Genomic DNA, 27,727 nt, shown 5'->3' on the forward strand with positions numbered 1-27,727 from the left:
TTCTGTCCTACTGTAAAAAAAATACAGATATTGGAGTGTTTGATACCTGTTCCTATTTACCAAAGAAGACAGTTTGGTACAGTTAAATTTCTGGCCTACTGTAAAATAAGTACAGATATTTCAGTGTTTCATGCCTGGACCTATTTACCAAAGTAACCGTTTGGTACAGGTGCATTTTTGCCCAAATATGTAAAAGATGAGAGGTAGTCCCAGAAGAAGGCCTGGCGTTGGTTGATCTGCCGCATCTGGCAGGGGTCATACTTCCTGTGCGTCCGCCACTGTAGGACAGCAGCAGTAGCAAACTGTTGGAGGCAGCAGCACAAGTTGTCAAACAGGTCTGAGATGTGTGTGTAGCGCTATTACACTGGTAGATGTATTGAGAGGCCGGAATACAATCATACAGCCATGTCATGTGGAGAGGATTGTGGACTGGGTCTCAGGGGCCTCAAGTGCAGCAGGCTCTTCTTCCGCAGCAGCAGCAGGAACCAGCACAGCCGTGACAGGAGCAAACCCAGGAGTTAGCGTGGCTAATGTGCCTGTATCTCCCGATGACTCTCCCATGTTATTTGACGAACAGCCTGAGCATCTGTCAGTGCGAAGTTCAGAGCAGTAGGCAGACTTTGAGACCCTTGGAGAGTGTGGTCAGGACTTGCTGGCCGAGGGTTCTCGATCAGTGGCTGCATTTGCAGAGGATGGCCTAGATGAACATGAGGATGATGATGACCGTGATGTCACCTGGGAATCACCGGTGTGTGCAAGAATTAGCAGCAGTTTCGAAACAGCTGTAGAGAAAAGGCAGGAGCAGCAGCAGACTGGGGACGGAAGTGCCTGCCAATCTGCCTCATGTGAGTCCCAAAGAAGAGACAGAGGAGTGGGCACAAGCAGGGGAACAGTAAGAGATGTTGTGACCGGGGGGGAGGTGTAGCTTGAGCAGACGCAGAACATCCAGCAGAGGCAGGCAAAGAAAAAGAGCAGCAGAGTGGTTGCTTGCACCTCTCCAGTGTGGTCCTTTTTTCATGCTGAAGGACGATGGCGGGTGCGTAGCAATCTGCATCCTTTGCCACAGACAAATCCGCAAAGGACAGGCCGGGTCACATTTGGGTGCAACTTCCCTGCATTCCCACATGAGCAAGAACCACAAACCAAAGTGGGAGCAGTACTTGCGTTCTCTTGAATGAGGTGCAACCACGTCCTCATCTCTTCCTACACTTCCATTGACTCCTTCTCCACCTCCAACTTTCATTGCTACTGTGTCTCAGGTTGGTGCCAGACAGACTTCTAGAGGCGAGGAAGTATCAGCTTCTGTCTGCAGGTTTCGTGACATCAAAGGACGTTTGCCGGCGCAAGATGGGTACTCCAGTGACCTCTTCACCTCCCCTAGCTCCCAGTCCCTTCAGCTCACTCTACCGGAAATCGGCACAAGGCATCAGGCTATGGGCTTAACCAACAAAAAGGTAATTGAATTAAATTCACATCTAGACAAACTATTGGCCTTGCAGCTACTGCTGTACAGCATTGTGGACTCGGCTCCCTTCCGTGACCTGAAGGCCTGTGTCGAACAGCAGTGGAATATACCAAGGAGGCATTACTTCTCCCGCACATCTTTACCCAGTTTACATGGACATGTAATGGATAACCTCTCCCGGGCATTGGCATTTTTGACTCACGTCACCATGGACAGCTGGACAACCATGCACGGACTGGGACGCTACTGAGTGGCCTTGCATAGCTCAGTGGGTGGTAGTCTGCAAGAGGCATTACAGCAGCGAGTACCCCCACTAAGGGGTGTGGTGGGAAAGCATGGGCCACCCCAGTCCTCTCTCTCCTCCTTCTGCATTCCTTCTACCGTCAACCGCTCTCTTTTCAACACTCCTCCTGAAAGGCCAGCAACAGAGGACACTGTGGTTAAGCGGGCATGCCACTACTGCTCCCTCAAGCACACGCATTGCCAGGCAGTGCTGAAACTAGTGTCCTTGGGGGAGAAAAGTCTCGCCGCCAGAGAACTCTTGTTTGCTTTGCACAGAGAGGTTGAGGCTTGGCTGCCACCCTCCCGGCTCACAACAGGCAACGTAGTGTGGGACAACGGGGCCAACCTTGTGGCCGCTCTGCGAATGGGCCGCATAACACATGTGCCCTGCTTTGTGCACGTACTGAACCTGGTGGTGCAGAAGTTCCTCCGCACGTACCCAGGACTGCAGGACTTACTGAGATAGGCTTGCTCCATCTGCAGCCATGTCCGCCGGTCCCCTCCCCCTCAACATGACTCCCCCTGAATAGACTGATTTGTGACACTGTGACTAGATGGAACTCAACCCTGCACATGCTCCAGCGTCCGTGTGAGCAAAAGCTACCCATCTGCCAATACTTGGTCAGCATACTGCATAAAGGCGGGCGGGGCCCTTGATACAGCCACACAACTGAGCTTTTTTACCAGTGACCTGTGGCTGCAGATGGAGACGCTGTGCAAGGTACTTGCCCCCCTTTGAGCAGGCCACAAATGTTGTCGGGAGTCGGGAGCGGTCAGGCTGGAACAATGTCATACCCAGCATCTTTCTGCTTGATAATACCCTGTGTGACCTGATGGAAAGTGGCGATGGGAGAGGAGGGGAAGAAAGGGGGGAGGAGAATGAGGGTGACATTACACTCCATAGCGCACAGCCAGCATTAGGAGGAGCGAGAAGGGACACTGGCCAGCATCAGGAGTTCCAAGAGGAGGAGGAAGATGAATATGATGATGATGATGAGGGAGACCATGTTGGGGCTGCTGGACAGGACCCGTCCAACCCGCATTTGTGCTTTCACGCCCCAGGCATTGTGCAGGCGATGGAACAACAGGAACTGCTGCAGATTGAAGAGGAGGAGGTGGGTGATGAGGAGGAAGATGTTTTGGTACCTACTGAGGGACAGGAGGAGGATGAGCCCAGGGAACCCCTATTTCATATGTGTGTCCACATGTTGCGATGCCTACAGAGGGACCCCCAAATTTGCAGCATCAAAAAATCCTACCGCTTCTGGCACCACAGATCACAACAGTGCAACAGGCAACAGTGCTGGTGCACAAACCATCTTGGTCTGGCCCTTCTACGTTTAATCACAAATTTTGGATATTTGTATTACACACTTCTGGGTTACATTGATGTTGGACTACACCCATCTCTAGATGCCAGTTACCAATGCGGTCCCCGTTCCTTCTCAGGGCCCATCGACTCCTTCTCCTGCTGTTGCTGCCGCCTGACAGTACTCCATTCACTAAAATTGAGTTACACACTTCTGGGTGGCATTGATGATGCACTACACCCAGTTCGTGAGACTGTCAGAGGCCTTCTCGCTCATCCCTAGCAATAAATAGTGGTGTTTTATATTTTCTGAATATCAAAGCTTTTTTTATAAAGGCAGAGAGAGAATACTTTTTATTAGGAACAGTGCAAATGTGATTGTCATTTCCCAAGTCAGTATTATATGTTGTTTTTTTGTAGGTAAAATATAAGGAAAAGTATGAGAAATCAAAGGGCAAATCTTTGCTGGAATTTGTTGACACCCCGTCATATTCTGTCTCCAAGGAGGCTCAGAAAATTCAAAGTGAGGTTAGTATACCATCCTGGTGCTTTATAGCTTCAATATAATATATATTTTTTAATTTTTTGATGTTTTAAATAGAATTTTGCTTAAAATGAACTTGTGACCAACCTGCCAAACATGTGACTAACCTGCTCAGTGAGGTGTGACTTACACGGTGGTATAGCATTATCCTTTCATGTGGGTGAAAAGCCTCTCTCTTCGCTCCTCCAATCACCTACTATTGACTTCCCCACTTATAACCTCATCACATGCATGACTTTAAGACTTTTCTAGAGCTGTCTGACTCTCTGGAATGGTCTTCCTCCTCCTATTCAGCTTGCTCTTACTTTCTGCACATTTTAAAGAGCTCTTTAAACACATTTTTTCAAAAACCCTCACTACTTACCCACTAATCCATATCCCCCCTCCTATTGTGTGATACTTCCCCAACCTCTTAGATTGTAATCTCTTCGGGACAGAGTCCTCTCCTCCTCTGTGTCACTGTCTGTTTCTGTCTGTAATTTGCTACCCCAATTTATTGTACAGTGATGTGTAAAATGCTGGAGCTTTAAAAAATCCTGTTAACTTTTTTAAATTATTTTTATTATTTATTTATTTTTATCTTTTATAGAAAGAATACAAAAAAGATCTAGAAGAAGCAATCAAAGGTAAAGGACTGACCGTTCTGGAAGATACCCCAGATCTGATAAGGGTGAAGAATGCAGCACAGATACTGAATGAGGTAAATGATAAAATAGTTGGTAAAAAGGGAGAAATGGAGCGGTGTGGAATTGCATTACAGACATCGGAAGTTCACCAATCATTAGGACACATTCTGCAGAGGGCTCTATGTTCTTAATGTTTGTCCGGATTTCCTTTGGTGCTCCAATTTCTCCCCGCAACACAAAACTTTCCATTGTATATCTACTTGAGAAGAGAGAACAAATAGGAGAAGTTCATTGATAAGTTCAATAAATGCACAAGCATTATTTTTTTTGTGGTACTGGGAACAGGAGATGGATATACGGATTTTAATAGTAGGGAGCCAGCCATAGGGATCAGGTAGATATTATTAGTTTTTCAATTAAAATTAAAAATTGGGACACAAGTTCATTGCAGTAAACGTATATTGGTGTTATAAGCTGTAACTACTCTATACTTATAAGATTAGTGTACCTATGTTCAGCTAGGGCTAGCATAGCAGACCTTTGTTTACTTTTTAGTATTCATATTTAAAAAAAGTTCATAAAATAAATAAAGTTCGTTTTTTAAGAAAAAGTTGTGCCCCAGAAAAGCCTGTCTTTTTCTCTTTCTTTGATCACTTGCTTTTTTAGAATTTTTTCAGGCTGGGCTGTTTTGAGTTAACTCTATTTTTTATATTGGGTCACTCTCTTGGTGAAGAACACTATTCTACAATTAAAATTAAACTTGTTAAACTAGAATGTGTCATTAAGGTTTGGGGTTAGTACATGAAAAAATGTCTTCATGTGTTTTTTATTTGGGCAACACAACAGATATCTGGGATTTAAATACTCCTCATTGGATATTGGATACTAAAGTCCCCTCTATGCAGCTATCGGACTATGCAGCCGCAGCACATAGGGACACAGTCATTCTTGCAGGGTATATGTGTATAAAGGAACTTTGAATAACAAAACTTTTCTATTTTTTTTCTCCTAAGAAAGAGTATCGTAAGGATCTGGAAAATGACATTAAAGGAAAAGGCATGGAGTTGAGCTCGGACATCCCTGAAATGATCCGAGCTAAGCGAGCATCAGAACTTGTTAGTGAGGTAACATACAAACTAAATATATTGCATTGATTTTCTGATAATTATTACTGACTGTTCTGTATCTGTGGAGGGGCTGATTCAGTGTTGTAGATGCCAAGTTTTAGAAGATCCAGTATTATAGCTAAACAACACATGTTGGATATGTGGTGTGCTAAAGGGGACATAGTTTTCAATTCCAATGGGTTTATTTATAGTTACATAGTCAAGCTGAAAAATAGACATAAGTCGATAAAGTTTAATCACTAGAGAAATAAACATATCCCAGATATAAAACCCTATGGACAGCTGATCCAGAGGAAGGCAAAAAAATCCCCTAGTGCAATTTGCTCCAACAGTGGAAAAAATTCCTTCCTGATCCTGTGAGGCAATCGGATGTTCCTTGGATCAACAGTCTCTGTTATCTTTACTTTAAAGCTTTAATACCCAGTTATATTCTGTGCTTCTGGAAAAACATCCAGCATTAAAGCAATCTATAGTAGTTGCTGAAACTACTTCCTGAGGGAACCAATTCAACATTTTCACAGACCTTACAGTGAAGAATCCCTTCCTTATCCGGAGCTTAAACTTCTTTTCCTCCAGACACAAAGAGTGCCCTCTTGTCCTTTGTAATGATCTCAAAGTGAATGATTGGGAAGAGAGTTCTCTGTATGGACCGTTAATAAATTTTTTTACAGGGTGATCATATCCCCTCTTATACCTCTCTTCTCAAGGGAGAATAGATTCAGTTCAGCTAATCTCTCCTAATAGCTGAGCTATTAGTTTTGTTGCCCTTGTCTGTATTTAAAAAAGCAGTAAATACTCAGTTCTACCAATCATTCTTTAGTGGTGAATCAATCACTGTGGTTTAAAACACATCAAGTGAATGTTTAGATTCACTGCTTTATAAATATGCCAAGTGTGATGATTTCCTTCAATGATTTAAACTGCTTCTTTTTTCTTAGGAGTTTACAATCATCAAAAACAAAGCATCGGTGGCTCAGTGTCCTCATATGAACTGCGTACTAGATCACATTTTTGTGACCGGAAATAGATTAGTGTTGTAGGAGGTTAGATAGATCATTGTAATAATTGTTCTAATTATTTCCTCTTCATACTACTCAGATAAAGGCCATGTGTAATTACTGTAATCATACTAATGGGTACAAATGAGGCTTCTCCTATGAGGAAATTACTCTCTCCTCGGCTTGGCTCTCTCGGAAACAGCGACAATATGTTCCTTCTGATGCTGAGAATACCATCTCTACCATTACACTGGATTCTTACATTTAATGCACCAACTTTCATTGACCTAAAACACATGCCTGTTACAACGCACATTTAAATTAATGACAGCAGGGTCAAATTTCTGTTTACTATGTTAGCCATAAATGCTGCCTTTTAGCTTTTTGGTCATTGAGCCAGTCAAAAGGAATTTTGGAATGTCATAAACTTCCAGGACAAAAAACATGTCTTTAGCACCATAAAAACTGCACCTTGCAGACATTCCTCTTATATCCTTGAAAAATCACCTTTGGATCAAGAAAACTTACCAACCATTGCTGACCACATACGATGTCCATTCGTCAAATAGGCTAATTTTCTTCCATCTGTGCTTCTTTCCCCTCCATGCGGTTTAAGAGCTATGGGTGTTTCCCAGTCAACATGCCAAGGATGGTCATTTTTTAATTTGACATTGTCACAGAAATATACACTGACCAGCCAAAACATTAAAACCATCTGCTTAACATTGAGTATTCTATCCTGATCCGTCAAAGGAAAGACCTCTGAAAGTGTCCCATGGTATCTGGCATCAACACACTAACACCAACCTACTATCATCCCATAATGCGGCCTGTCATCTCCTCCCAGGTAAACATTGTCCATATACCTGACCATCCACATGACTAAAAATAAAACATATTCCGTCTGAACAGAGTACCTTCAATTATTACTCCATTGTCCAGTTCTGATGCTCATATTCCCCTTGTAGCTGCTTTGGTGATAGACAGCATTATCACTGGTCAGCAGCATTGCACTCTGTGCTCTGATACCTTTCTCTCATGGCTACTATTATGTTCATCAGCAGTTTGTGTTATATTATCTCTGTGGGATCAGGCCAATATGCCTTGGGTTACCGGCTCTTGTTGCTTGGACCACATTTGGTAGGTAATAACCAATGCATACTGGGAACATGCCACACAACTTGCTGTTTTACAGATGCTCTGATTCAGTTGTCCAGCCACCATAGTTTGGCTCTTATCATATTTCATCGGTTCTTTTTACATGCCATATCACCTTCAAGAACTTATCATTAAATTGCTGTCTCATATATTTCACCCCATGACAGCTGCCATTGTAATGATATAATAAATGGTTTTTACATTTACTTTTTTATTTACATGGTATTTACATGCACTTCAGCTTCAAATGACACTGCTCCCTGTGCATAACCACATTCACTTGTCTGGATGTCAATGACTTACCTATGTCACTGGAGCACCAAATGGTTTAGGTGAATGGGAGAAGTTGTGAACCAATGTTGCATTCAGCCATGGCAGAATATGATGCAATTCCCAAAAGAGCCTGGTTGCTGTTTGAAGTTTTAAATATGTGCCGTATCTGCAGCTGAATGCAAATTTGGTTACCTGCAGAGTAGTTTGCATCTCTCAGGTGCACAGCAGCAGTTTTCTGTGTGCCCAGGAGCTGCCAACCATGTGTTTTCATACTGTGGGTGTCAAAGGATCCTAATTGTTGTTATATAGACATTGGAAATACTATGATAAAAGTAACTTATTTTTTTATTAATGCCCATCAAAGTACACACATATGCCTAAGCTGAATGCAGAGAATTTGTTACAATGTATTTTTTCTCTTTCTATTAGAAAGAATACAGGAAAGACTTAGAAACAGAGATCCGAGGGAAAGGAATGACAGTAGATGCCGACCTACCGGAGATACAGCATGTCAAGAAAGTAACAGAATTTGTGAGCCAGGTTGGTACTGAATGCTCTGAATCAGAATTAGAAGTATTTTTTTTTTTTTTTTTGTTGTTAAGTACAACGGCAGTACCAAACAACCCAATCTGTCACGTTAGGAACAATTTACTAAAGTATGATTCATTCAGTATTTAATAATTGGAAATCATTTGCTTTTTATTATTGACATTATGCTATTAATGATTATCAGGTGAATTAACCCGGTGAATTTTCTGCATTTACTGGTTTGTATTTATTTCTGTGTTTTTTTTGTTTTTAATAGTCAGTTCAAAAAACTAATATATGGACAATATTTTTTATGTTAGATAAGATAGATCCTAAAGTGGAAGTAAACCCAAAATAAACCCAAAACGACAAAATCACACTTCACATACAAAATCACCTTCAATCCCGCAGATCAGTCTGTCTGTTGGGAGGTTTCTTTTATTGGGTCTCGCGCTGTCCCGGTATCCATCATCGGGGAGTGCCAGGCACCACCATCTTCTCCTCCTCTCTTCTTCCGTGTTCTTCTTCCTACGTCACTCAATTTCGCACTGTTTAGGCTTCTGTGCCCGATGAAAGGGCTCGTTCTGCGCATGCCCAAGATGCTCAGGCCTGCGCAGAAGGAGCAGCCAAGAGCCTCCCCGGATGTGTGACGTAAGTATCCCAGGAGACTCTGCGCCCCCATTCATTCTTGATTGCCTAGGTGCACAGAAGGGTTTTCTACCGTTTTATGTAAAGTGAAAATTTTGAGTTTAGGTACGCTTTAAGAATGAAATTGAATTAGCTTATATTTTACCTTCCAATCCCTGCTTCCAAATCATCAACATGCCAAGGACATTATTAAATATAACCATTTTTGTTTCCATTACAAATCTTATTTTAATGGTAGTGCTATCATCACTTACTGGTGGGAATGGCTGATAGGGTGCTATATAAACCCTTCTAAAAACATCACAGAACCATACTTGCTGTTACCCTTAAGAATTCCCAGTCTCAGGGAAAGCAGTAGACTGGATTTGTAGGATTTATGCAATAACAAAATGTCATGTTGAGTAAATGTTGACGTTTAGGTAATGCCTATGTGGGACAGGGCAAACTGCTGTATTCTGTCGCAGCTGTGTGCAATAAATGTCTCCCAACTAGATCTTCCCAAGTTAAATTTAGTTTGCATCTCTCAGGTGCACAGCAGCAGTTTTCTGTGTGCCCAGGAGCTGCCAACCATGTGTTTTCATACTGTGGGTGTCAAAGGATCCTAAATGTTGATATATAGACATTGGAAATACTATAAGTGATAAAAGTAACTTAATTTTTTAAAAATGCCCATCAAAGTACACACATCTGTCTAAACTGAATGCAGAGAATTTATTACAATGATTTTTCTCTCTTTCTATTAGAAAGAATACAGGAAAGACTTAGAAACAGAGATCCGAGGGAAAGGAATGACAGTAGATGCCGACTTACCGGAGATACAGCATGTGAAGAAAGTAACAGAATTTGTGAGCCAGGTTGGTACTGAATGCTCTGAATCAGAATTAGAAGTATTTTTGTTTTTTTGTGATTTTGTTGTTGTTAAGTACAACCGCAGTACCAAACAACCCAATCTGTCACTTTAGGAACAATTTACTAAAGTTTGATTCATTCAGTATTTATTATTTGGAAATCATTGGCTTTTTATTATTGACATTAAGTTATTAATGATTATCAGGTGAATTTTCTGCATTTACTGGTTTGTATTTATTTCAGTGTTTTTTTGCATGGGCATGTGGCGAAGGAGCAGCCAAGAGCCTCCTGGGATGTGTGACGTAGGTATCCCAGGAGACTCTGCGCCCCCATTCATTCTTGATTGCCTAGGTGCACAGAAGGGTTGTCTACCCTTTTATGTAAAGTGAAAATTCTGAGTTTAGGTACGCTTTAAGAATGAAATTGAATTAGCTTATATTTTACCCTTAAGAACTCCCAGTCTCAGGGAAAGCAGTAGACTGGATTTATGCAATAACAAAATGTCATGTTGAGTAAATGTCGACGTTTAGAGGGGTGGGAGCTGCTATGCAGGCTGAATTTGCATACAAACTGCCTTAGGTAATGCCTATGTGGGACAGGGCAAACTGCTGTATTCTGTCGCAGCTGTGTGCAATAAATGTCTCCCAACTAGATCTTCCCAAGTTAAATTGGGAAAAGGATACATGACGCTAAATGTCCCCCAGCCAGGAAATGTAATGGAATCTGACTTCTAATGTTTCTACTGACTTCTAATCAGTTTCTAATGCATACTGGGAGAAGATTACTGTATGTATTGAACTCAGTGAGTAAGCATTTTCAGTACATGGGAGCTGTGTAAAGGTAGGTTCAATGTGCATCATAAAGAACCAGTGTCTACACATGCAACAGTTGTACTAGTACCACTCACCGCCGCCCCTATTCATTCTATGGGGGCTACTGCAGGGAGATGCTACATGTAGCTGTAAATGCACCACAACCTCATGGCCAGTGTTAATGAGCCCTAAGACTGAATCGAAGTCTGGAGTTCTGATTGCCTGTTTAGTAGGCTGGAGCCAATTCAAGGTGGTAATAAATCAGTGATAAACATTTCCTAAATGCCTCACCTGTATATTGCTATATTGTCATTTTTTTGGTTTTTACAGAAAGGTTATAGGAAGGATCTGGAGACTGTGGGCCCAGATATCCCTGAGCTTTAAAGAGCCAAAAGAGCCTCTGAAATTACAAGCCAAGGAAGTGGAAAATATTGTTTTATTAGTTGAGTTATACATAGTTTTAAAACATTTTAGCAGCAAAAATACCACGTGGTTTGCTTTTTTTTCATTTTTTGGATGAAAATTCTAAATATTTTATGTTTCAGGAGCATGGGTTAAAGTTCACTTTAGAAGCAGTTTAAGGTGCTGGGAGCAAATAAATAATATTTTTAAAGTATTATGTTATGTTTTTGTTAAAATAAATTAAGTCTGTTGTTTTTAATATATACAGAAAAAATACAAGTATGAAGCAGAGAAGATGAAGTCTATATATTCTGCAGTGGCTGAAACTCCTGAGATAGAAAGAGTAAAGAATGCCCAGAAATCCATAAGTGCTGTGAGTATAAGCAACACACCTTCCAGTGTACTAGCACAAAGTATATAGGCAAAGGACTCACCTTTTGAATACTCCTACTTATACAAACTTTAAATGAAAACATAGTCAATGAATATTACTTAGACCCACAAGTTCTTTTCAATACTTGGATGAGAGGTTTAGATTAGTGTTGGAAGTGAACTGGGCAAAAGCAGTTTTCTTCCTTTATTTATTCCTGAATAGCCACAAAGGATATAAATTAAATTTGTGGGCATCAAATGCCTTTGAAAGCCCAGATTTTACCTTGAAAAAAGTAGCAGTGACCTCATCACTGAGCTGTACGTAGCCATCACAAAGAGCAGAGCTGGTCTGCAGAAAGCAACACAAATGGAAAAGATCAGTCACCCTGCACAATATGAAAGTGTAGCAGTGACTGTTTTTTTATTAAAGAAAGTTTCTGCACATATTTGAGAAAGAGAAAAGAAGGAACATCTTAAAAAGGAGAATTGGACTCCTAAGCAAAGTTACTAACCAAAAGAGTGTTTCTCAACTTTTTAAACATGGGGAAACTATTGAAAAAACTTTCAGGTCTTCATCAAAGCCCTGCTATAAATACTACCACGGTATATTCACGGCTTACAGTACATTACTGCGGCAAAACATAGCCCTGTGGACTTGCCTACCCAAACTTAACCAGTAACATTTTTTCCAAAAACATTTCCCACCAAACTTTTCCATTAAATTCCCCCCACCCCTATTTGTAAGCCCTCTCTGCTTTACACATTAAAATCACACAACATTGCTTAAATGGCCTAAAATAATAAATAGTACTATATAAATAACCATTACAATATGTAAATATTCAACTGAACAAATTAATGTATCATTATAACAAAGGTGCAAAACAACAATAAAATTACAATACACTCTGACTTATTGTTTACTAGTTGCAGGTCCTTGGAGGTCCCCCCACTTATAAAATCTTTTTTGGGCTCTGCACCTTACAAACAATCACAAAAAAAAAGGGAGGGAGGGTGAGAAAACTTTACCCTTCCTGCTGTCCCTTGTGAAAAAGGACTCTATTTCCATTTCCTGACCTTTTTAACTCCTACTGACCCCTCCTATCATCCCCTCCTTACATCCCCCTTCCTTACCCCTTCCCTACCTCCCGCAGATTCATCCTCTAACAATTAACCCTCTGCAGTCTCCTTTCCTGTCTGCCCAGTCATGCCGGCCTTCCACTATACTCCCTTTCTCGTACGTTCCAGGCCTACCTTTAGTGTGGTGGTCAGTGGGAAGAATGCCATCCTTACAGATAGCCAAAAGGTCATTGGTGTCAGTCTACTTGCCTGAGAAGCACAAATTGCTCATTGCTCAAAGAACCCCTAGCAATCTCTGGTGGAACCCTAAGGTTTCATGGAACTCTGGCTGAGAAACGTTGAACTGAAAAGAACTGGACAATGTGACCACTACACCACTTTACAAAGATGGCTAACAGTTGAGAAAAGATTGACAGTGATTTGGTTCTTAACACAGCCCGACCACTTCCCTGAGCCTAGGAACTGTACAGGGGACATGGTCTGCAGCTCTAGCCGGTGCGTCCCCCCAGCGGGGTCCTTTTCCTGACCCTGCTCAGGGGTGCACCGACCAGAGCCGCAGACCCCCTAAATTTTCGACCAGTTGGCGACCGCTGTCCTAAAGCTCTCCAAGGTTGGAGAAGATATACTATCACTGGCGCATCTAGCAAATCTGGAATACATTTATTTAAAACTACTTGCTATTAGCATATGTTTGCACTCATGGACCAGATCCATTCCAGTTTTGCTGGATCACCTAGGTCTACCCATGATCGTCTGTCTTCTCCCATCTTGGAGAGCTTTAATAAATTAGCCCATTATCTCAAGCTCATAATCACTCTTCAGTATTTATTAAATCATTCTGTCTATTTTAACTTTCAAAATATACAACCATAGCACAGTATCATGCCAGTAAAATTCTAAGAAGTTTTCAGATGCAACAAACTAAACTTTTTTACCAGTACATTTTGTGTGCTTTCCAGGTGATGTACAGAAAAGGATTGGAAGACCTCAACCGCCCAACGTCATGTGACCTACCTAGCAACCAAAATGCACAAGAAAAAAAAGGGGAGGGAGGGTGGGAAAACTTTGCCCTTCCTGCTGTCCCTTGTGAAAAAGCACTCTATTTCCGTTTCCTGACCTTTTAAACTCCTACTGACCCCTCCTTACATCCCCCTTCCTTACCCCTTCCCTACCTCTTCTCCTGCAGGTTCATCCTCTAACAATTAACTCTCTGCAGTCTCCTTTCCTGTCTGCCCAGTCATGCCGGCCTTCCAACATACTCCCTTTCTCGTACGTTCCAGGCCTACCTTTAGTGTGGTGGTCAGTGGGAAGAATGCCATCCTTACAGATAGCCAAAAAGATCATTGGTGTCAGTCTACTTGCCTGAGAAGCACAAATTGCTCATTGCTGAAAGAACCCCTAGCAATCTCTGGTGGAACCCTAAGGTTCCATGGAACTCTTTTATTGGACTATTTGATCTAACACAGAGGAGAAATAATTCTTAGCATTACCTCCTATCCTAATATCGGTCCCATAGGGTCTGATTTCTTAAAGCAGTGGTTGCCAACCTTTTCGGTCCCGCTGACCACTAAAATTAGGGTCTCCTGACCTTGCATGCACGGGAAGCCGGGTGTCACTCAAAGGGGGGGAATAGTGATGTCATGATTACATAACCCCGCCCACTCTTCCATCCTAGATCTGAGCCTGTGATGGGATAGTGGGTTGTGTCCAGGGACACAGCCTGACCACTTCCCTGAGCCTAGGAAGTGTACAGGGGACGTGGTCCGCAGGTCCAGCCGGTGCGTCCCCCCAGCGGGGTCCTTTTCCTGACTCCGCTCGGGGGTGCACCGACCAGAGCCGCAGACCCCCTAAATTTTCCACCAGTTGGCGACTGCTGTCTTAAAGCTCTCCAAGGTTGGAGAAGATATACTATCACTGGCGCATCTAGCAAATCTGGAATGCATTTATTTAAAACTACTTGCTGTTAGTTAGCATATGTTTGCACTCATGGATCAGATCTATTCCAATTTTGCTGGATCACCCAGGTCCACTCATGATAGTCTGTCTTCTCCCATCTTGGGGAGCTTTAATAAATGAGGCCCATTATCTCAGCCTCATAATCACTCTTCAGTATTTATTAAATCATTCTGTCTTTTTTAACTTCCAAAATATACAACCATAGCACAGTATCATGCCTGTAAAATTCTAAGAAGTTTTCAGATGCAACAAACTAAACTTTTTTACCAGTACATTTTGTGTGCTTTCCAGGTGATGTACAGAAAAGGATTGGGAGCCGGCACAGCTATGAAAGAGACACCAGAGATGGAAAGAGTGAAAGTCACTCAAAAAAATATCAGCGCGGTAAGTTGGGTCCAGTAATGTGGTAATTTTTTTTTTTTTTTAATGAATATATTTAGTAATGACCTAAAAACTCGATCCAGTGCTGGATCTGGTGTGGTCTATTTCTTTCTTCCCCTCCTTTCCTTTCCTTTTTCCTTTTTCCTTTCCTTTCCCAGTGGGTTACATTAACTCATGTAAGCCTTCATGCATTATTGTAGGTAAAGTATAAAGAAGAAATTGGACCTGCTACAGCCATACCGGACCTGCCAGAAATCAAGAGAGTAAAAGAGATCCAGAAGAATATTAGCAATGTAAGAGAGATTTAACAATCAAATTTAACAAGCTCTGTATTGAGGGCTTCCCGGTGCTATGCTGACCCAGGCACTTTACTGCTGATTGACAGGTCCGTTATAAAGAACCTTTGAAGAAAGCCACTCCAGTCAGCATGACTCCAGAAATGGAACTTGCTAAGAAGAACCAGGAGCATTTCAGCACGGCAAGAGCGTGTGCCAAAGATTGATATTTCAATTAGCCTTTAGTCTTGTAACACAGTACACTCACTTCCAGGGCTTTTGCTGCTTAGCACCTACAGTTCCTTAGTTCCTTCAAGCAAACCTGTGCTTTTTCTATGTAGGGAAAAGGACCAGGCATGTTTTAATATTTTCTCATCTCAACAGCATATACTTGCCTTTCCTTCTCTTCCCTGCTGCTCTGTTCAGCTGTTGGGAGCAAAGAAAACACCAGGCTATTGAGAAGAAAAGCATTTGACCCACCCACCTTGGGTTTGATATCACTGTTTTTCTATCTATGTTATCACATCCATGCTTCTCAAATGTTATCACATCAATATTTTGCATGAACTAGATGAAAATAAAGAAGCAAAAAAGGGCTGAAAAAAAATTTAAACTAATGCAACTATGACTGGTAGGACAGCTAAGCTGCAATAAAAAAGTGTATAAATATACATTTTATTGGGCAATTGCATTTTAAAGAAAAAGTCTGACACCAATTCAAATTTAGGTACCTAAATTTGTTGCCTTAAGACATTTTTATTTACACCTACCTGCATGAATTAGTGCTTTATATTTAATTAGTGGTATGAAATCAGCAATTGTACTGAAAATCTGTAATCAATATCTTTCTTTTTCAGGTTCACTATAAGGAGAAAGTTGGGAAGGTTACATCAGTCGGTATTACTCCGGAGATGGAAAGGGTTAAAAAGAACCAGGAAAATATTAGTTCGGCAAGTTGCCTTTAATATGCTGTACATTAGTGGAAGAGTAGACAAGAATGATCAGAGCGGTTTGGCTGTTACTTTTAGTAACAATTGCACAGCACAAAGGTCACAAGTTTTTGTTGAATAGAATTACGGTTCACATAAACCTCTAAAGCTACATACACACCTCATATGATTCTCAGCCGAGACGGACGGTCATGCTTGTCTTGTGCCAAAATCAGTTTCCCGATGCTGTTCATCAATCTGCCATGGGAATAACTGATGTGCACTCCCTCGGATGAGGGTACAACTGGTGCCACTGGCTCATCCATTAAACAGAACTACATTGTGTGTACAGTGCTCTATTGTTCGTCACTGGAAATGATCACGAAATCATCTGAAGTCTATCTGACATCTGTACAGGGCTTAAGTTTATTTAGCTAAATATATTTCAGGTGCATTGAATCAAAAGATATTTTAGCTTTTACAGTTCATTTTAATTACAAAGTACATAAAGCCTAACTAGGAAAGCCTGTCCCATGCCAGCATGTTGCAGAATGGAACCCTTTGCCCTTTCTATGTAGCAGTGATCTCTCTGCAACACAAGACATCTCTCTGCAAGTCCAACACACTCCCTGCTATCAGCTAGTGGAGATCTCAGTGGTGCATCTAAGTGCAGAACAGAGAACTTTTGGTCCTAATTTCAACTTGAAGCAGCCTGATAATTGTGTTGTCCAACAGGATAATCAAGAGAGTTTGACAAAACAGAGAAGGTCAGGTAATTTTTATGTTGTCGGTGCCAAAGTCCCTGTTAAAGAAAACCAGCATACTAAGTATTGCCCCATGTGCCCATAAGGTCCATGTCACACATTGTGATGGGTTTTTAACTTTTGCCACATCCCAAAAGAAACATATGCCAAATTTTTTCCATCAAACAAGAGACTTTTAAGGCACATTTTCTCATGCAATTTTGCTAAAAAGATATATATAATATTTTTTTAATTCCAAAAACAATCTAAAACAGATAAAAAAACATTTAAAAACACGAATCTCAATCCTTTTTCTTTCTCAACGCGTTTCATGGAACCAGTCCAATCATCATTATTAATGTATCAATACATAATGAGTTTTTCCTTTTGTTGTGACCTTAAAATCAAAAATAAAAATAATCAAAATAAGTGTTTACTTTCAGTTTCAAATTACTGGTAACTAAAATATATTAAACCATCATCAGAAATCAAAATCTAAAAATTCCTTCAATCCAAACCCTACCATCTCAAATTGCTGAGTACAAAACCTTAGCACAAATCATTACTCTGAATACCTACACCCACTCAAGTCTCTATTACGGTAGTGCCACTGCATGACAAAAATGTCATGTAGATGTACGTGGAACAGCCTTATTTTCTTGATTCTGTGCATGCTAGACAGAGATGGCTCTTTATGGACATTTCTAGCATTTGTTTGTCCAATGAAGCCAGTGGTTATCTATGCTTTTTTATCTAATATTTGTTTTCTTACAGGTGAAGTATAGCAGTGACTTGCAACAACTGAAAGGTAGACCTAGTGTCATTCTAGATACACCAGAATTGAGACGTGTGAAAGATACACAAAACAAAATATCTATGGTAGGAAGTAGCATATTCCTCCATTTATCAGGGCATGTTTATCACTGTCTTCATATACTCATAAACCACATTGACTATCTTCACCAGGACAAGCTCACAGCCTTGTGATGTCTGAGTAAGCTGCACAGGAATGCTTAATATAACTACTGAAACCTAATAAAAAATGTTCACTAACTTGTTTCTGTGGATTTATTTTAATAAAAACTAATAAACTGAACCTGACACAAAGTGAGTGTGAAGCATGGTGTGTGATCATTTGCACGTGTGAGCAAGTGAGCAACTATTTTTTTAAAATGATTCCAAGCAACCAATCAGAGCATGACTTTCCCTAGTGCAAGTGGATGAAACTGTTAAAGCTGGGTGCTGGGTCCCGTAAGGATGTTCTAAGTTTCATATTCTTTTTCCGTAGTTTTTTTGGGAGTATGCTCATTTTGTAAATTTACTTTGCATGACTGGTAACTCTTTAGCAACACTGAGCCTTACCTTGATGAAGAAGAACCCCATGGATTGGAAGCAGAGCTGGGATTCTTTAGAGACTTTAGGAGCCAGTGTTTGGTTGAGACCACTCTTGTTACCCAATTATCAGTTTTGTCGGATTGACTATTTAAATTAACGTGCACTATATACAAGTTATTCTATATTTGTTGGCAATATTGACAAATATTTTTGGTCTGAAGTTAGATGTATTTTTTTATATTTTTCTTTAGATAAAATACCATGAAGATTTTGAGAAGACAAAAGGCAAAGGCTTCACCCCAGTGGTAGATGATCCGGTGTTGGAGCGAGTAAGAAAGAACACACAGATTGTCAGTGATGCCGCTTATAAGGGAGTTCATCCTCATGTAGTAGAGATGGACAAAAGACCGGGTGTAATTGTTGGTGAGTTTTATCACTTCTTCTTTTCATTTCCTTTTCTTATTTGATTAGAGTTAATCCGTCTTCGAGATAAGAAGGGGACAACAATACATTATCAGTTGGGGAACTGGTGATGTAAAACAAAAGGGTGCTCCCCTACCAACTGGAGGCATTGGTACACTTTTGATAGGATAGTACAGAATATTAGATTTCGCACTAATGGATGTGTCGATGGGCTTGTGTTTGTTAGAACTACATTTCTACCTACATACGTCAACGCGAATGGGAAAGCAGCTCAAAGGAGGTTGATACAAGAAGAACTTCCAATGGAGGTTAGAAGGAAAACTGCAAGTCAGAAACAGATTTCAGTAAACTGAATGGTCTTGGCTGTGTCTGAAACTGATGTCAAATGCAAGCTGAATGCACTTGAAAGCAAGCATCATTTGCTCCATAACTCAAGCCCAAAGCCCATTAACACAAGTCATAAGAATAATTTCTAAACCTGATAGTAGGTTGTTATTGTTATTTGTATCCTTCATGCAGTTTAGTGTTTTCAGTTGTCTGGAACTCACTGTTGGGGAGGTTGGTGAGACAGACACTCGGGAACACTAACTTGTGTTAGGACACAGACTGCAGTTACACAGACTGCAGACTGCATCTAACAATACTGGAGTTCTCCAGAAGAATGTCATGTCGTGCACTACATAAATGTGAAAACAATAAAGCTATTTTTGCCAAAGGTTTTTTAATGCACCTGGATGATGATGGGTACAAGCCCAAAATATCCTAATGGGGTTTAGAATAAATGTCTTTATAACCTTAGGATATATACATGATATTCACCAGCAATTCTGACTGTACACTGGGCTAGGGACAGTAAAAAACTATTTTTATAGTTTTCCCCATTATCTGGACATGAAGCGTATTGTGATGCAATGAGATATGGAAACACAACACATCAGACTAAGTTTGCCTTCCATCATGGAGTTCTTTACATCTTCATAGGTTTCTGTTTTCTGTTTATTGGTATTTTCATTTTTGTTTCACTCTCTCTCATTTTTCTTCTTTCTATTATCTTTCATTGAGAATTTCATTTTCTTCTCAAAAGACCTTAAAGTTTGGCGTACTGACCCAGGCTCTATCTTCGACATTGACCCTCTGGAGGACAATATTCAGTCTCGGAGCCTCCGTATGTTAACGGGTATAGCAAATCAATGTTTTTTCCCTTCTAAAAGAAAACTAAAAAGCACAAAGCAAACACATTATTATGGTGTCTATGGCCATCATTTGGTCCACTTATATAACAGCCCATTGTAGTGTATAATTTTTTAGTATATAATTTATCCTCTGTTGATTATTTTGCTCAGCTAGGTGTCAGCGCATATTAATCATACTGTGGGCAGACACAAGATTTTTTTTACATATTGTTAAGCAGAAAAAATAATTGCTAACAATAACAGTCAAATTTCTTAGCAGCTTCTGTTTAGCATGTCATCAATTGTGAAACCAGTTTTACATTTGCAGATCAAACTGCCAAGGTTTTTCCTGCAAAGCTGACCTGTCAAATTTTATGGGGTGTTTTGTAAAGCTTTTTAAATCTGACCACTGTGTGATGCCTTTGGGGGTATAAACTCTTACTCAACCCACGTTGAAAACAATGACAATCTATTCAAATGTTTTCTTTCTTTCAGCAAAAGTGCAGAACATTAGCTTAGATTGGACTGAATCTTAAAGTAGACCTAGAGGTAAATGTGTTGAGAGGGAAGGGGGCTGGTAACAATAGACTATAATAGACTGGTGGCTCTGAGTAGAGATTCTTCTCCATTCAGACACTGATCAGAACAGGACCTTTGGACAATGACATATGATGGACATTATATAGTTACCTGCCAACCTAGTTGGCAGCGGAAAGTCTTTTAGGGTACCTGATCCAAGATCCCCATATTAGGTGACAGGGCTGCCAACTTATCCCTTTAATTACTGGAATGATCTCTTTTTTGGGTAATGTTTTAAATGAGTGGGTTTGTCAGGTTTTATATGGCTTTTGTTTTCCAGCACAGATTTCTCTTAATTTCCTGTCCTGGTGACTATTGTCTCTGAGGCAGAAAGCAAGGGGAGATCTAGAATGGCATTTAGCCATTTAGCATTTATTCTGGGGCAACTGTCAAAGATGAGAATTCCCCTTTTCCGTTGGAAGATTACCTCTCATTTCCAATCTGTTCTTTTATACATGAAGAATGGAAAATCACCCAACAGAAGTCCCCATTCTATCCAAAACTAGAACACAGTTTGCTTGGATATTAAGATAAGTACACATTGGACAGTATTTCGGAATACATACCTAAATGTATTTTTTTATTTTAGAAGTCTTTAAATTTGACCTTTTTTTTTTTGCAAACCTTAAACAGCATTGCCTAGAGCAGAATAAAGCAATGTTTGTGATAGGAACACACTCCTTACAGTAAACAGACCTAAAAGACCTATAAAAGAGGAAGGGTGCTATAAATAACAGCCACGGAAGGCATTATGTAGAACTTATAACGGAAGACAAAGTCACCAGCACTCCAGGGTGCTTTCTAGAGTAGGAGCACAATAATCCAGTTAGCTATTCTGCAGTGTAATTAAAGGGATATGTTGGCATTTTATTTTCTATTTACAATAACTATGCTATTTAATTTTTATTTAATGTTTCTGTTACTTTTTGCGTTTTATTGTGTTTTAAGCAACAGTTACAATGGAATGTGTTTATTTCCAGAGAGAGCGAGCTTTGGCACCAGGCACTCATGTCACTCTGCTGGCCTGGTTGCAGGGAGTCAGTACGATGACAGGTCAGAGATTTCTGAGATAAACCCTAGTTTCTCTTACTGCAGTGAGGGAACAAAGGCATCTGAAGAAGGAGGTAACAGATATGGACTATTTTAGGTTTAAAGCAGCTGTCCTTATTTATTAACCCAAATCTGTCACTTTGTATGTTCAGGTGAATGATTGATAATCCACCCCTTTTTCCACAGATACTTCCCCTATGTTCACCTTATGCTCTGTTTATCTGCAAGGTCCTGCAGGAGAAATCCCTGTATGTCCTCCCCCAATCCCCATGTGGCAGTTCTCAGTTCCTAAGCGCTGCATCATCAAAGGATGAGAGAAAGGTCACATAATTTGCTATATCTCAAAGTACTGAAGATTTTACTGGTTTCCGACTTCTGGGGAGCATGGTGAATGAGGGTTTTAGCAGAAAGAGGGGATTCTTATCCAAGAACAACTGTCACATACGTCTTATGAGCGTTCTAGGGTCTGGGTCTTACATAAAGGATACTGATTATTATTATAATTATTATTACACAGTATTTATGTTTAGCTCCATCATATTATGCAGCACTGTACAAAGTCCATAGTCCTGTCACTAACTGTCCCTCAAAGAAGCTCACAATCTTATGTCCCTGCCATAGTCATATGTCATTAATGTAGTCTAAGGTCAATTTTTAGGGAGAAGCCAATTAACCTCACTGCATGTTTTTGGGATGTGGGAGGAAACCGGAGTACCCAGAGGAAACCCATGCAGACACGGGGAGAACCTGCAAACTCCATGCAGATAATGTCCTGGCTGATTAATCTTCAAAGATGTGACATTATCATTCATGTTCAGAAATTCCCAATATAAAGAAGTATTTTACTTTATAATGGTAAAATACATCATCATAGCTATCGCTGCATTTGCAAGATACTCCTAGGGCTCCATTTATACATTTTTTGCTCATTAATTTGGCCAAAATGTTGACGCAGGAAGCATGCAATTAAAAAAGGGCCACAATTTCTGATCTCCTCCTGGAAATTTTAGCTGCCTGCATGTTTTTGGTTTCTCTTGGAATGGGCAGTCTTGTCCTGAAACATTGCATCAGAAAGGACTGAAGCCATCAAACCACCCTGGCAGCCAGTCAACTTCAATTGACTGAACGGACAATCAGCAATAGCAGCCTTTCTGAATGTTCAATTGCCTATGATAGGAGGTATTGGAAACACATTTCTATATGCAAAAATATAAACCTATAGCTTATAGTTCACCACATAAGTGACAGTTGTTCAGTCTTAGCAGTTATGGTGCAACAAGGACGGCTGCTTTAAATCAGAGTGACACCTGAGTGCTGTGCGGTGCTTCACCTTTAACAAACACTAACTTTGTGTTACAACTTGCTGCAGACATAGTTAACACAATTAACATATTTAAACAAAATCTAGTGATTAAAAGTTTTACTTGTTATATAAAAAACATTTGATAAGTCCAAGGTTCTAGAGCTGGTTAAAAAAACAACATATGTGATGTGTACCATAGTAGGTAATCATTACTGTTTATTGGTTTTGTAGGGTTTTGAACTGGTTTGTGTTAAAGCCCAATGACCATGATCAACACCAAATTTACCCCCTTTCACTTCCCCAATTATGTTTATTATGTTTATACTTATATTTTCAGAAGTGTTTGTAGCCTACATACAGTACATGACACACAGGGTCCTGGGTCCTGTTCCCTTCTTCTCTAGTGGTGGACAGTACTCAATGATGCAGATGTGATGTCTTCAATGCACCGACTGCCTCCTTATACAGTAAATGCATTCAACTCTACAATAATGCCATGTGCTTATGCCTGCTCCTTTGTCTTCTTTGCTGAATGGGCAACTCCCTTTCAGCAGTATTTGAAGCTAGAGACCGGACCACTAGCTTCAGGAAATCCTCATACTACCCAATGCAGCTGTTGATGATCTTGGTACTCAAGCAAAATGTAGCTGCAAAGATACACATTGTAGGCAGACATAGCAGTAACTCTAAGTCCAGCTAAATAATTAGAGATCAGTAGCTGCTACAGATCTCTGCTGCAAAATTGCTAGTGTGACATGTGCAGAATAATTTTAGAGCTGGCACCTAGGAGAAAACTACCTCTCAGAAGGTAGCTTCAAATAACATGTACACTACCCCCAAGAGTCTTAAAAGCCATGGTGCTGTATTTTACTTAGGATAGTTAAAAGGAGGGTCTGTAATTCTGTAGTCCACTGGATCCATGTAAAGAACATTTTACCCTTAAACCTACCCAATCCTAATTGTCCTAAAAACTCATGGTTTTTGGCTAAAACATCAGGGATACCAAAACTCCAATATTTGCTTATTCCTGGTCACTGATTGGCTGCACTCTCGAGAAAGCGTGAACTCATTCAAATGTAAGTATTATGAGAGTGATGGTATTATGATAGCATGTAGAACAGCGGATAGATGTAAACAGGCTGGTTTGCTTTTGATCGTCTTTGAACTAAAGATTCAGAGGACGAACCGTAGGTCAGGGCACAGTTCCACTTTCAAATAGGTTTACAAAACCTTCAGGCTTCCCTACATGTATATTGTCCTTGTGCACTGGCAATTTGAAAAACGTTCAAGAGACCAGTGGACCATGTATACAATATGTACATTGTGCCACCCCCATATTACCAACTTATTAGGTTCTGTTTCAAGTAAGGGGTATTGTTCATGTCAGAGCATACACCAACAAGGGACCCTTATCAATCTCATTTCTGGACCTTACATAAGGCCAGAACCATAAAGGCATGAGTTTGGTATAGAAGAACTTAGATGGTCTGAAGAGATTTCTGAATCCAGCCCTACTGAATGCCACTAGGATGAATTAGGGGCCAACACACATGGCCATGATTTTGGAACTTATTGTACAACAAGCTGTAGATGTGATGGGTTTGTGTCCACAAACTCTTGACCATATATTGATTGCACTACCCATGTGTAACATCCCTTAAAAACTAGACAACACCTAAGTGTATGATTGATACAATGGAAAACTATCCGAGTTTCATCCCATAATAGATATAATAGATCCTATAATAACACAGAGAAATTTGCAACTTGATTTCTCTAAAACATGTTTATAGATGGATTTATACTTCTTTTTTGACTTTTTTAACTGGTCATCAAAATAATTTTTTTGTATCACCATACATCCTCCATAAAATGTACAGCCTCTTCCTGAAAATCTGTTTTGCCACTTTTCAGTCCCAGAACAAATTGGCAAATATTACTTTACCCATGCAAACATTAATTTATTTAACAGAAATGCAAAATTTAACCTGCAGTACCAGATCTAATCCGTGCCTTTTTTATACTTTCCCTCCTTTCCCCCTTTTTTCATTTCTCTATCTTTTTCGATCTTACTTCTTTAGCTTATGTAAACTCAAAACCAAAAAGTGTTATTTTGTTGCAGCAAATATATTGCGTGTTTGGAGTTGTATATACTTTTAGCTGCCGATAGGCGTCCAAGGGTGGCACCTTTCTGCCTATTTTGTGTTAACTGATTATTTTTTTCTGTTTTTTTTGGTTATCATGTTACCTTACCTAAGTCTTCTCTCTCATAATGAATTTGCCTAAATAGAATTTTTTGCTCTTCAATGGAGATAGACATATTTACTAGAAAACCTGAAAAGAAGTGATACCTACCGTTCATAACTTTGCACATTTTCTTTCAGTTTTAGTGTGTGTGTGTTTTATTCCACTGTGTGTGACTGAATGTTTCTTGAATACAGACAGCATTGTTCTTCCTCTAAAGTATACCATACATGAGGGAACCCTTCCAAAGACTTAGGTGGACAGTTTGTCCCTGGGGTTGGGGCCTGTGAAGATGCTAAAATGTTAGTTAAGGGAGCATTGATATGCACAGAAATGGGTGACTCTATGTGGTACAGAGATTATAAAATGCCTAGGATAAAACCATGAGTGTGGAAATTCAGAACTAATGTGTGTTGCAGACCAACTGTAAGCATGTGTCAAGATGCTAAAAATGGAGGTTGGTCGATGCATGCATGTCAACAGTGATTTCTCTTTTAAGCACCTGGATTGGTTTAATTTACCACTAATCCATCTGTAAGCACCCAATGCCCATGCAGAGCAGTGAAGATGAGAAAGCTCCAGTAAGCAATGGCAGCCAATAGTTTTACATTATTGTGGTCAGATCATTAAAGGATTAGTAGTTGTTCTTCCAAACAAAAGAAACTGCTTAGATTAGAAGCATGATATCTTCAAAATTATAGAACAGGTTCAGATAAATGGGTATAACTTCCACCAGCTATGCCCTGTGCTGGGTCAGTCTTTCTGAATATTTTTAACAGTGAACCAGTGAATAAATTTCAGGTTTTCAGGGAACCCCTTCTATAATTGCTATATCAATAGCTCACAGTATATTAGTGTGATAGCCAGGGGAAGGCTGCCATACCTACAGATAGCCAACAGGATCATTGGAATCTAAACTGACCAGAGGGGCGCAAACTGCTCAATGCTCAAGGAACCCCTAGTAACCCCTGGATGAATCCTGATTGAGAAGCACTGTCCTGGATCAATCATAACCTAAACGTACACAATAGTATTTATGGGCTACTGCAGTTTGCATGCTCTTTGCACTGCACTAAAACCAACGGTATTTATGCCAGGTGGAAAGAAACAGTTTAATGGCTTATTCAGAGTAGCAGCAGCATATAGAGCATGTAGAGCAGCATATAAATAGTGTAGAGACCCATTTCACGATTATTTCATTTTAGTCATATATTTGAACATGTTTGCATAAGTCACTGCAATTTGAATACATTTGACATTTTATGCTCAGAATTTTGTTTTGACTTTGATGTTGTCTACACTACAAACTTAAAAGACAGTATAAGAGTAAGCAATCATACACAGTAACAATATACATTTAGATAAACACATAATACCAGCAGCTGTAACAAATCAAAAACTGTAATGTTTTGTACAGAGTGTGTATATTGTTCTTGTGAATATCTTTGGGAGACTGTGAAGAGCTCATTACATTTTGGCTTATCTTTAATGGTGCAGATTTCAGGGCTGTTTCCATCCTTGCTGTACCACCTAGCAGGTTAGTAACACAGAATAATTCAGGACAGGAATTTAGAATGTTTTATATTTTACTGGATGTGTGCTTGTTCTGGGTCAGTTTATTCATGACGTGGTGGTTCAAGGATTAGGAGGAAAGCTTAAAGATTGCAATATTAAAATATGTCTGCAACAGCAGCTCACACAGGACCTAATTCATCAAATCTTCATGGGTGATCCAGCAAACCTACAAATGGATTTTTAAAAAAATGATTGCTAATAGTTGCCAATTGTTTTCAATTCTGGACCAGATCCATTTCAGGTTTGCTGGATCACCCAGGTTCTTCTATGATAGTCTATATTCTCTAGTCTTGGTAAGCATTATCACATTTGGCCCAACATAAACATGTGTTTAGTTTAATGAAGGCTGAATGTTTTTATCTTTTTGAGGGTTTAGGTACCTTATGTTCCTGATTGTGATAGGTGCAAAGTGGAAGTAGAACAATGGTTAATGGTTTGGACTGTGACTGCAGTTTTGTGGACCCTGTAGCATTCTGTGAAGGGTCACAGGTACAGGTGACCAAAATAAGTATTGTGCAGATGACTGCAGGATTGTGGAAGTTCTGCGGTGTCCTGTAGTAAATCCATTGTTGCCTTATATCATGAGGTGCGATTAGAGGTGGTATGGGCATCTCATGGATGATCTGAGAGGCTGCACCAGGAGCTTTACAACACATCCCATCTGGCATGTATAAAATGTATTAAAATTATCCATGAATTGTTGGAGAATCAGGCAAAGAAAAGTCTGGAATACCTTGCAAAGCCTACATTCTTCCCAATACCTAAGATTTTGCATGATGTTTACTATTTATTTGCTTTTGTGTTTTGCCTACAGCCCCAGTGCTTCCTGGTGCTTATCACACCTCTCCATCTCAAGGCTATGGGTACATGCATCAGACAAGTATGTCCTCTATGAGGTCAATGCACTCTCCACATGCACAGTCTCCATCACAGAGTTTGGTAAGTAATAAATCTATTTTATAGGTTTCTACAATCCTGTATAGTGTCTTGATTGTGGAAAGTTTGCCAGTGCCATTTGTTAATTATCTTATCATAAGTGATTATGGTGAATTTTTGGCCAGAGCAGTAAACCCATTGCCATGCCATTGTCAAGTTGACATGTCCCCTGAAGAACACCAGCCAATGCAAAAAAATGTTTACACTGTTACCAATAGTAGCCTGTGGTTAAAGTTCACAGTGGGCAGCAGTTACCTGCTGAGTACAGTTAAAAGGTCAACAGTCATATTCTGACTGAGTTGGCAAAATAAACTTTAGTTCCAGTATTCCAGTTCCAAATTTTTCTACTCAGC

The 27,727-nt window shown here is 40.1% G+C and overlaps 1 protein-coding gene across 5 annotated transcripts in view; it reads left to right on the forward strand.

The window, feature by feature from the left end:
• LOC140331600 (LIM zinc-binding domain-containing Nebulette) overlaps positions 1 to 27,727 on the forward strand; it is a 133,604-nt gene that overhangs the window by 99,540 nt on the left and 6,337 nt on the right. For 2 of the 5 annotated variants that reach the window (XM_072412749.1, XM_072412750.1), the window contains 14 exons: positions 3,477 to 3,584; positions 4,190 to 4,300; positions 5,240 to 5,350; positions 8,212 to 8,322; positions 11,290 to 11,394; positions 14,721 to 14,813; positions 15,011 to 15,103; positions 15,196 to 15,288; positions 15,943 to 16,035; positions 17,532 to 17,636; positions 18,344 to 18,515; positions 19,600 to 19,692; positions 21,247 to 21,390; positions 27,253 to 27,377. In XM_072412749.1, coding sequence (XP_072268850.1) covers positions 3,477 to 3,584; positions 4,190 to 4,300; positions 5,240 to 5,350; positions 8,212 to 8,322; positions 11,290 to 11,394; positions 14,721 to 14,813; positions 15,011 to 15,103; positions 15,196 to 15,288; positions 15,943 to 16,035; positions 17,532 to 17,636; positions 18,344 to 18,515; positions 19,600 to 19,692; positions 21,247 to 21,390; positions 27,253 to 27,377 — 1,557 coding nt within the window. The remainder of the gene's footprint in view (positions 1 to 3,476; positions 3,585 to 4,189; positions 4,301 to 5,239; positions 5,351 to 8,211; positions 8,323 to 11,289; positions 11,395 to 14,720; positions 14,814 to 15,010; positions 15,104 to 15,195; positions 15,289 to 15,942; positions 16,036 to 17,531; positions 17,637 to 18,343; positions 18,516 to 19,599; positions 19,693 to 21,246; positions 21,391 to 27,252; positions 27,378 to 27,727) is intronic. The other 3 variants (XM_072412751.1, XM_072412752.1, XM_072412753.1) reach the window with 3 other exon arrangements.

This window comes from Pyxicephalus adspersus, chromosome 5 (assembly GCF_032062135.1).
Source record: "Pyxicephalus adspersus chromosome 5, UCB_Pads_2.0, whole genome shotgun sequence".
Classification (NCBI taxonomy): domain Eukaryota; kingdom Metazoa; phylum Chordata; class Amphibia; order Anura; family Pyxicephalidae; genus Pyxicephalus; species Pyxicephalus adspersus.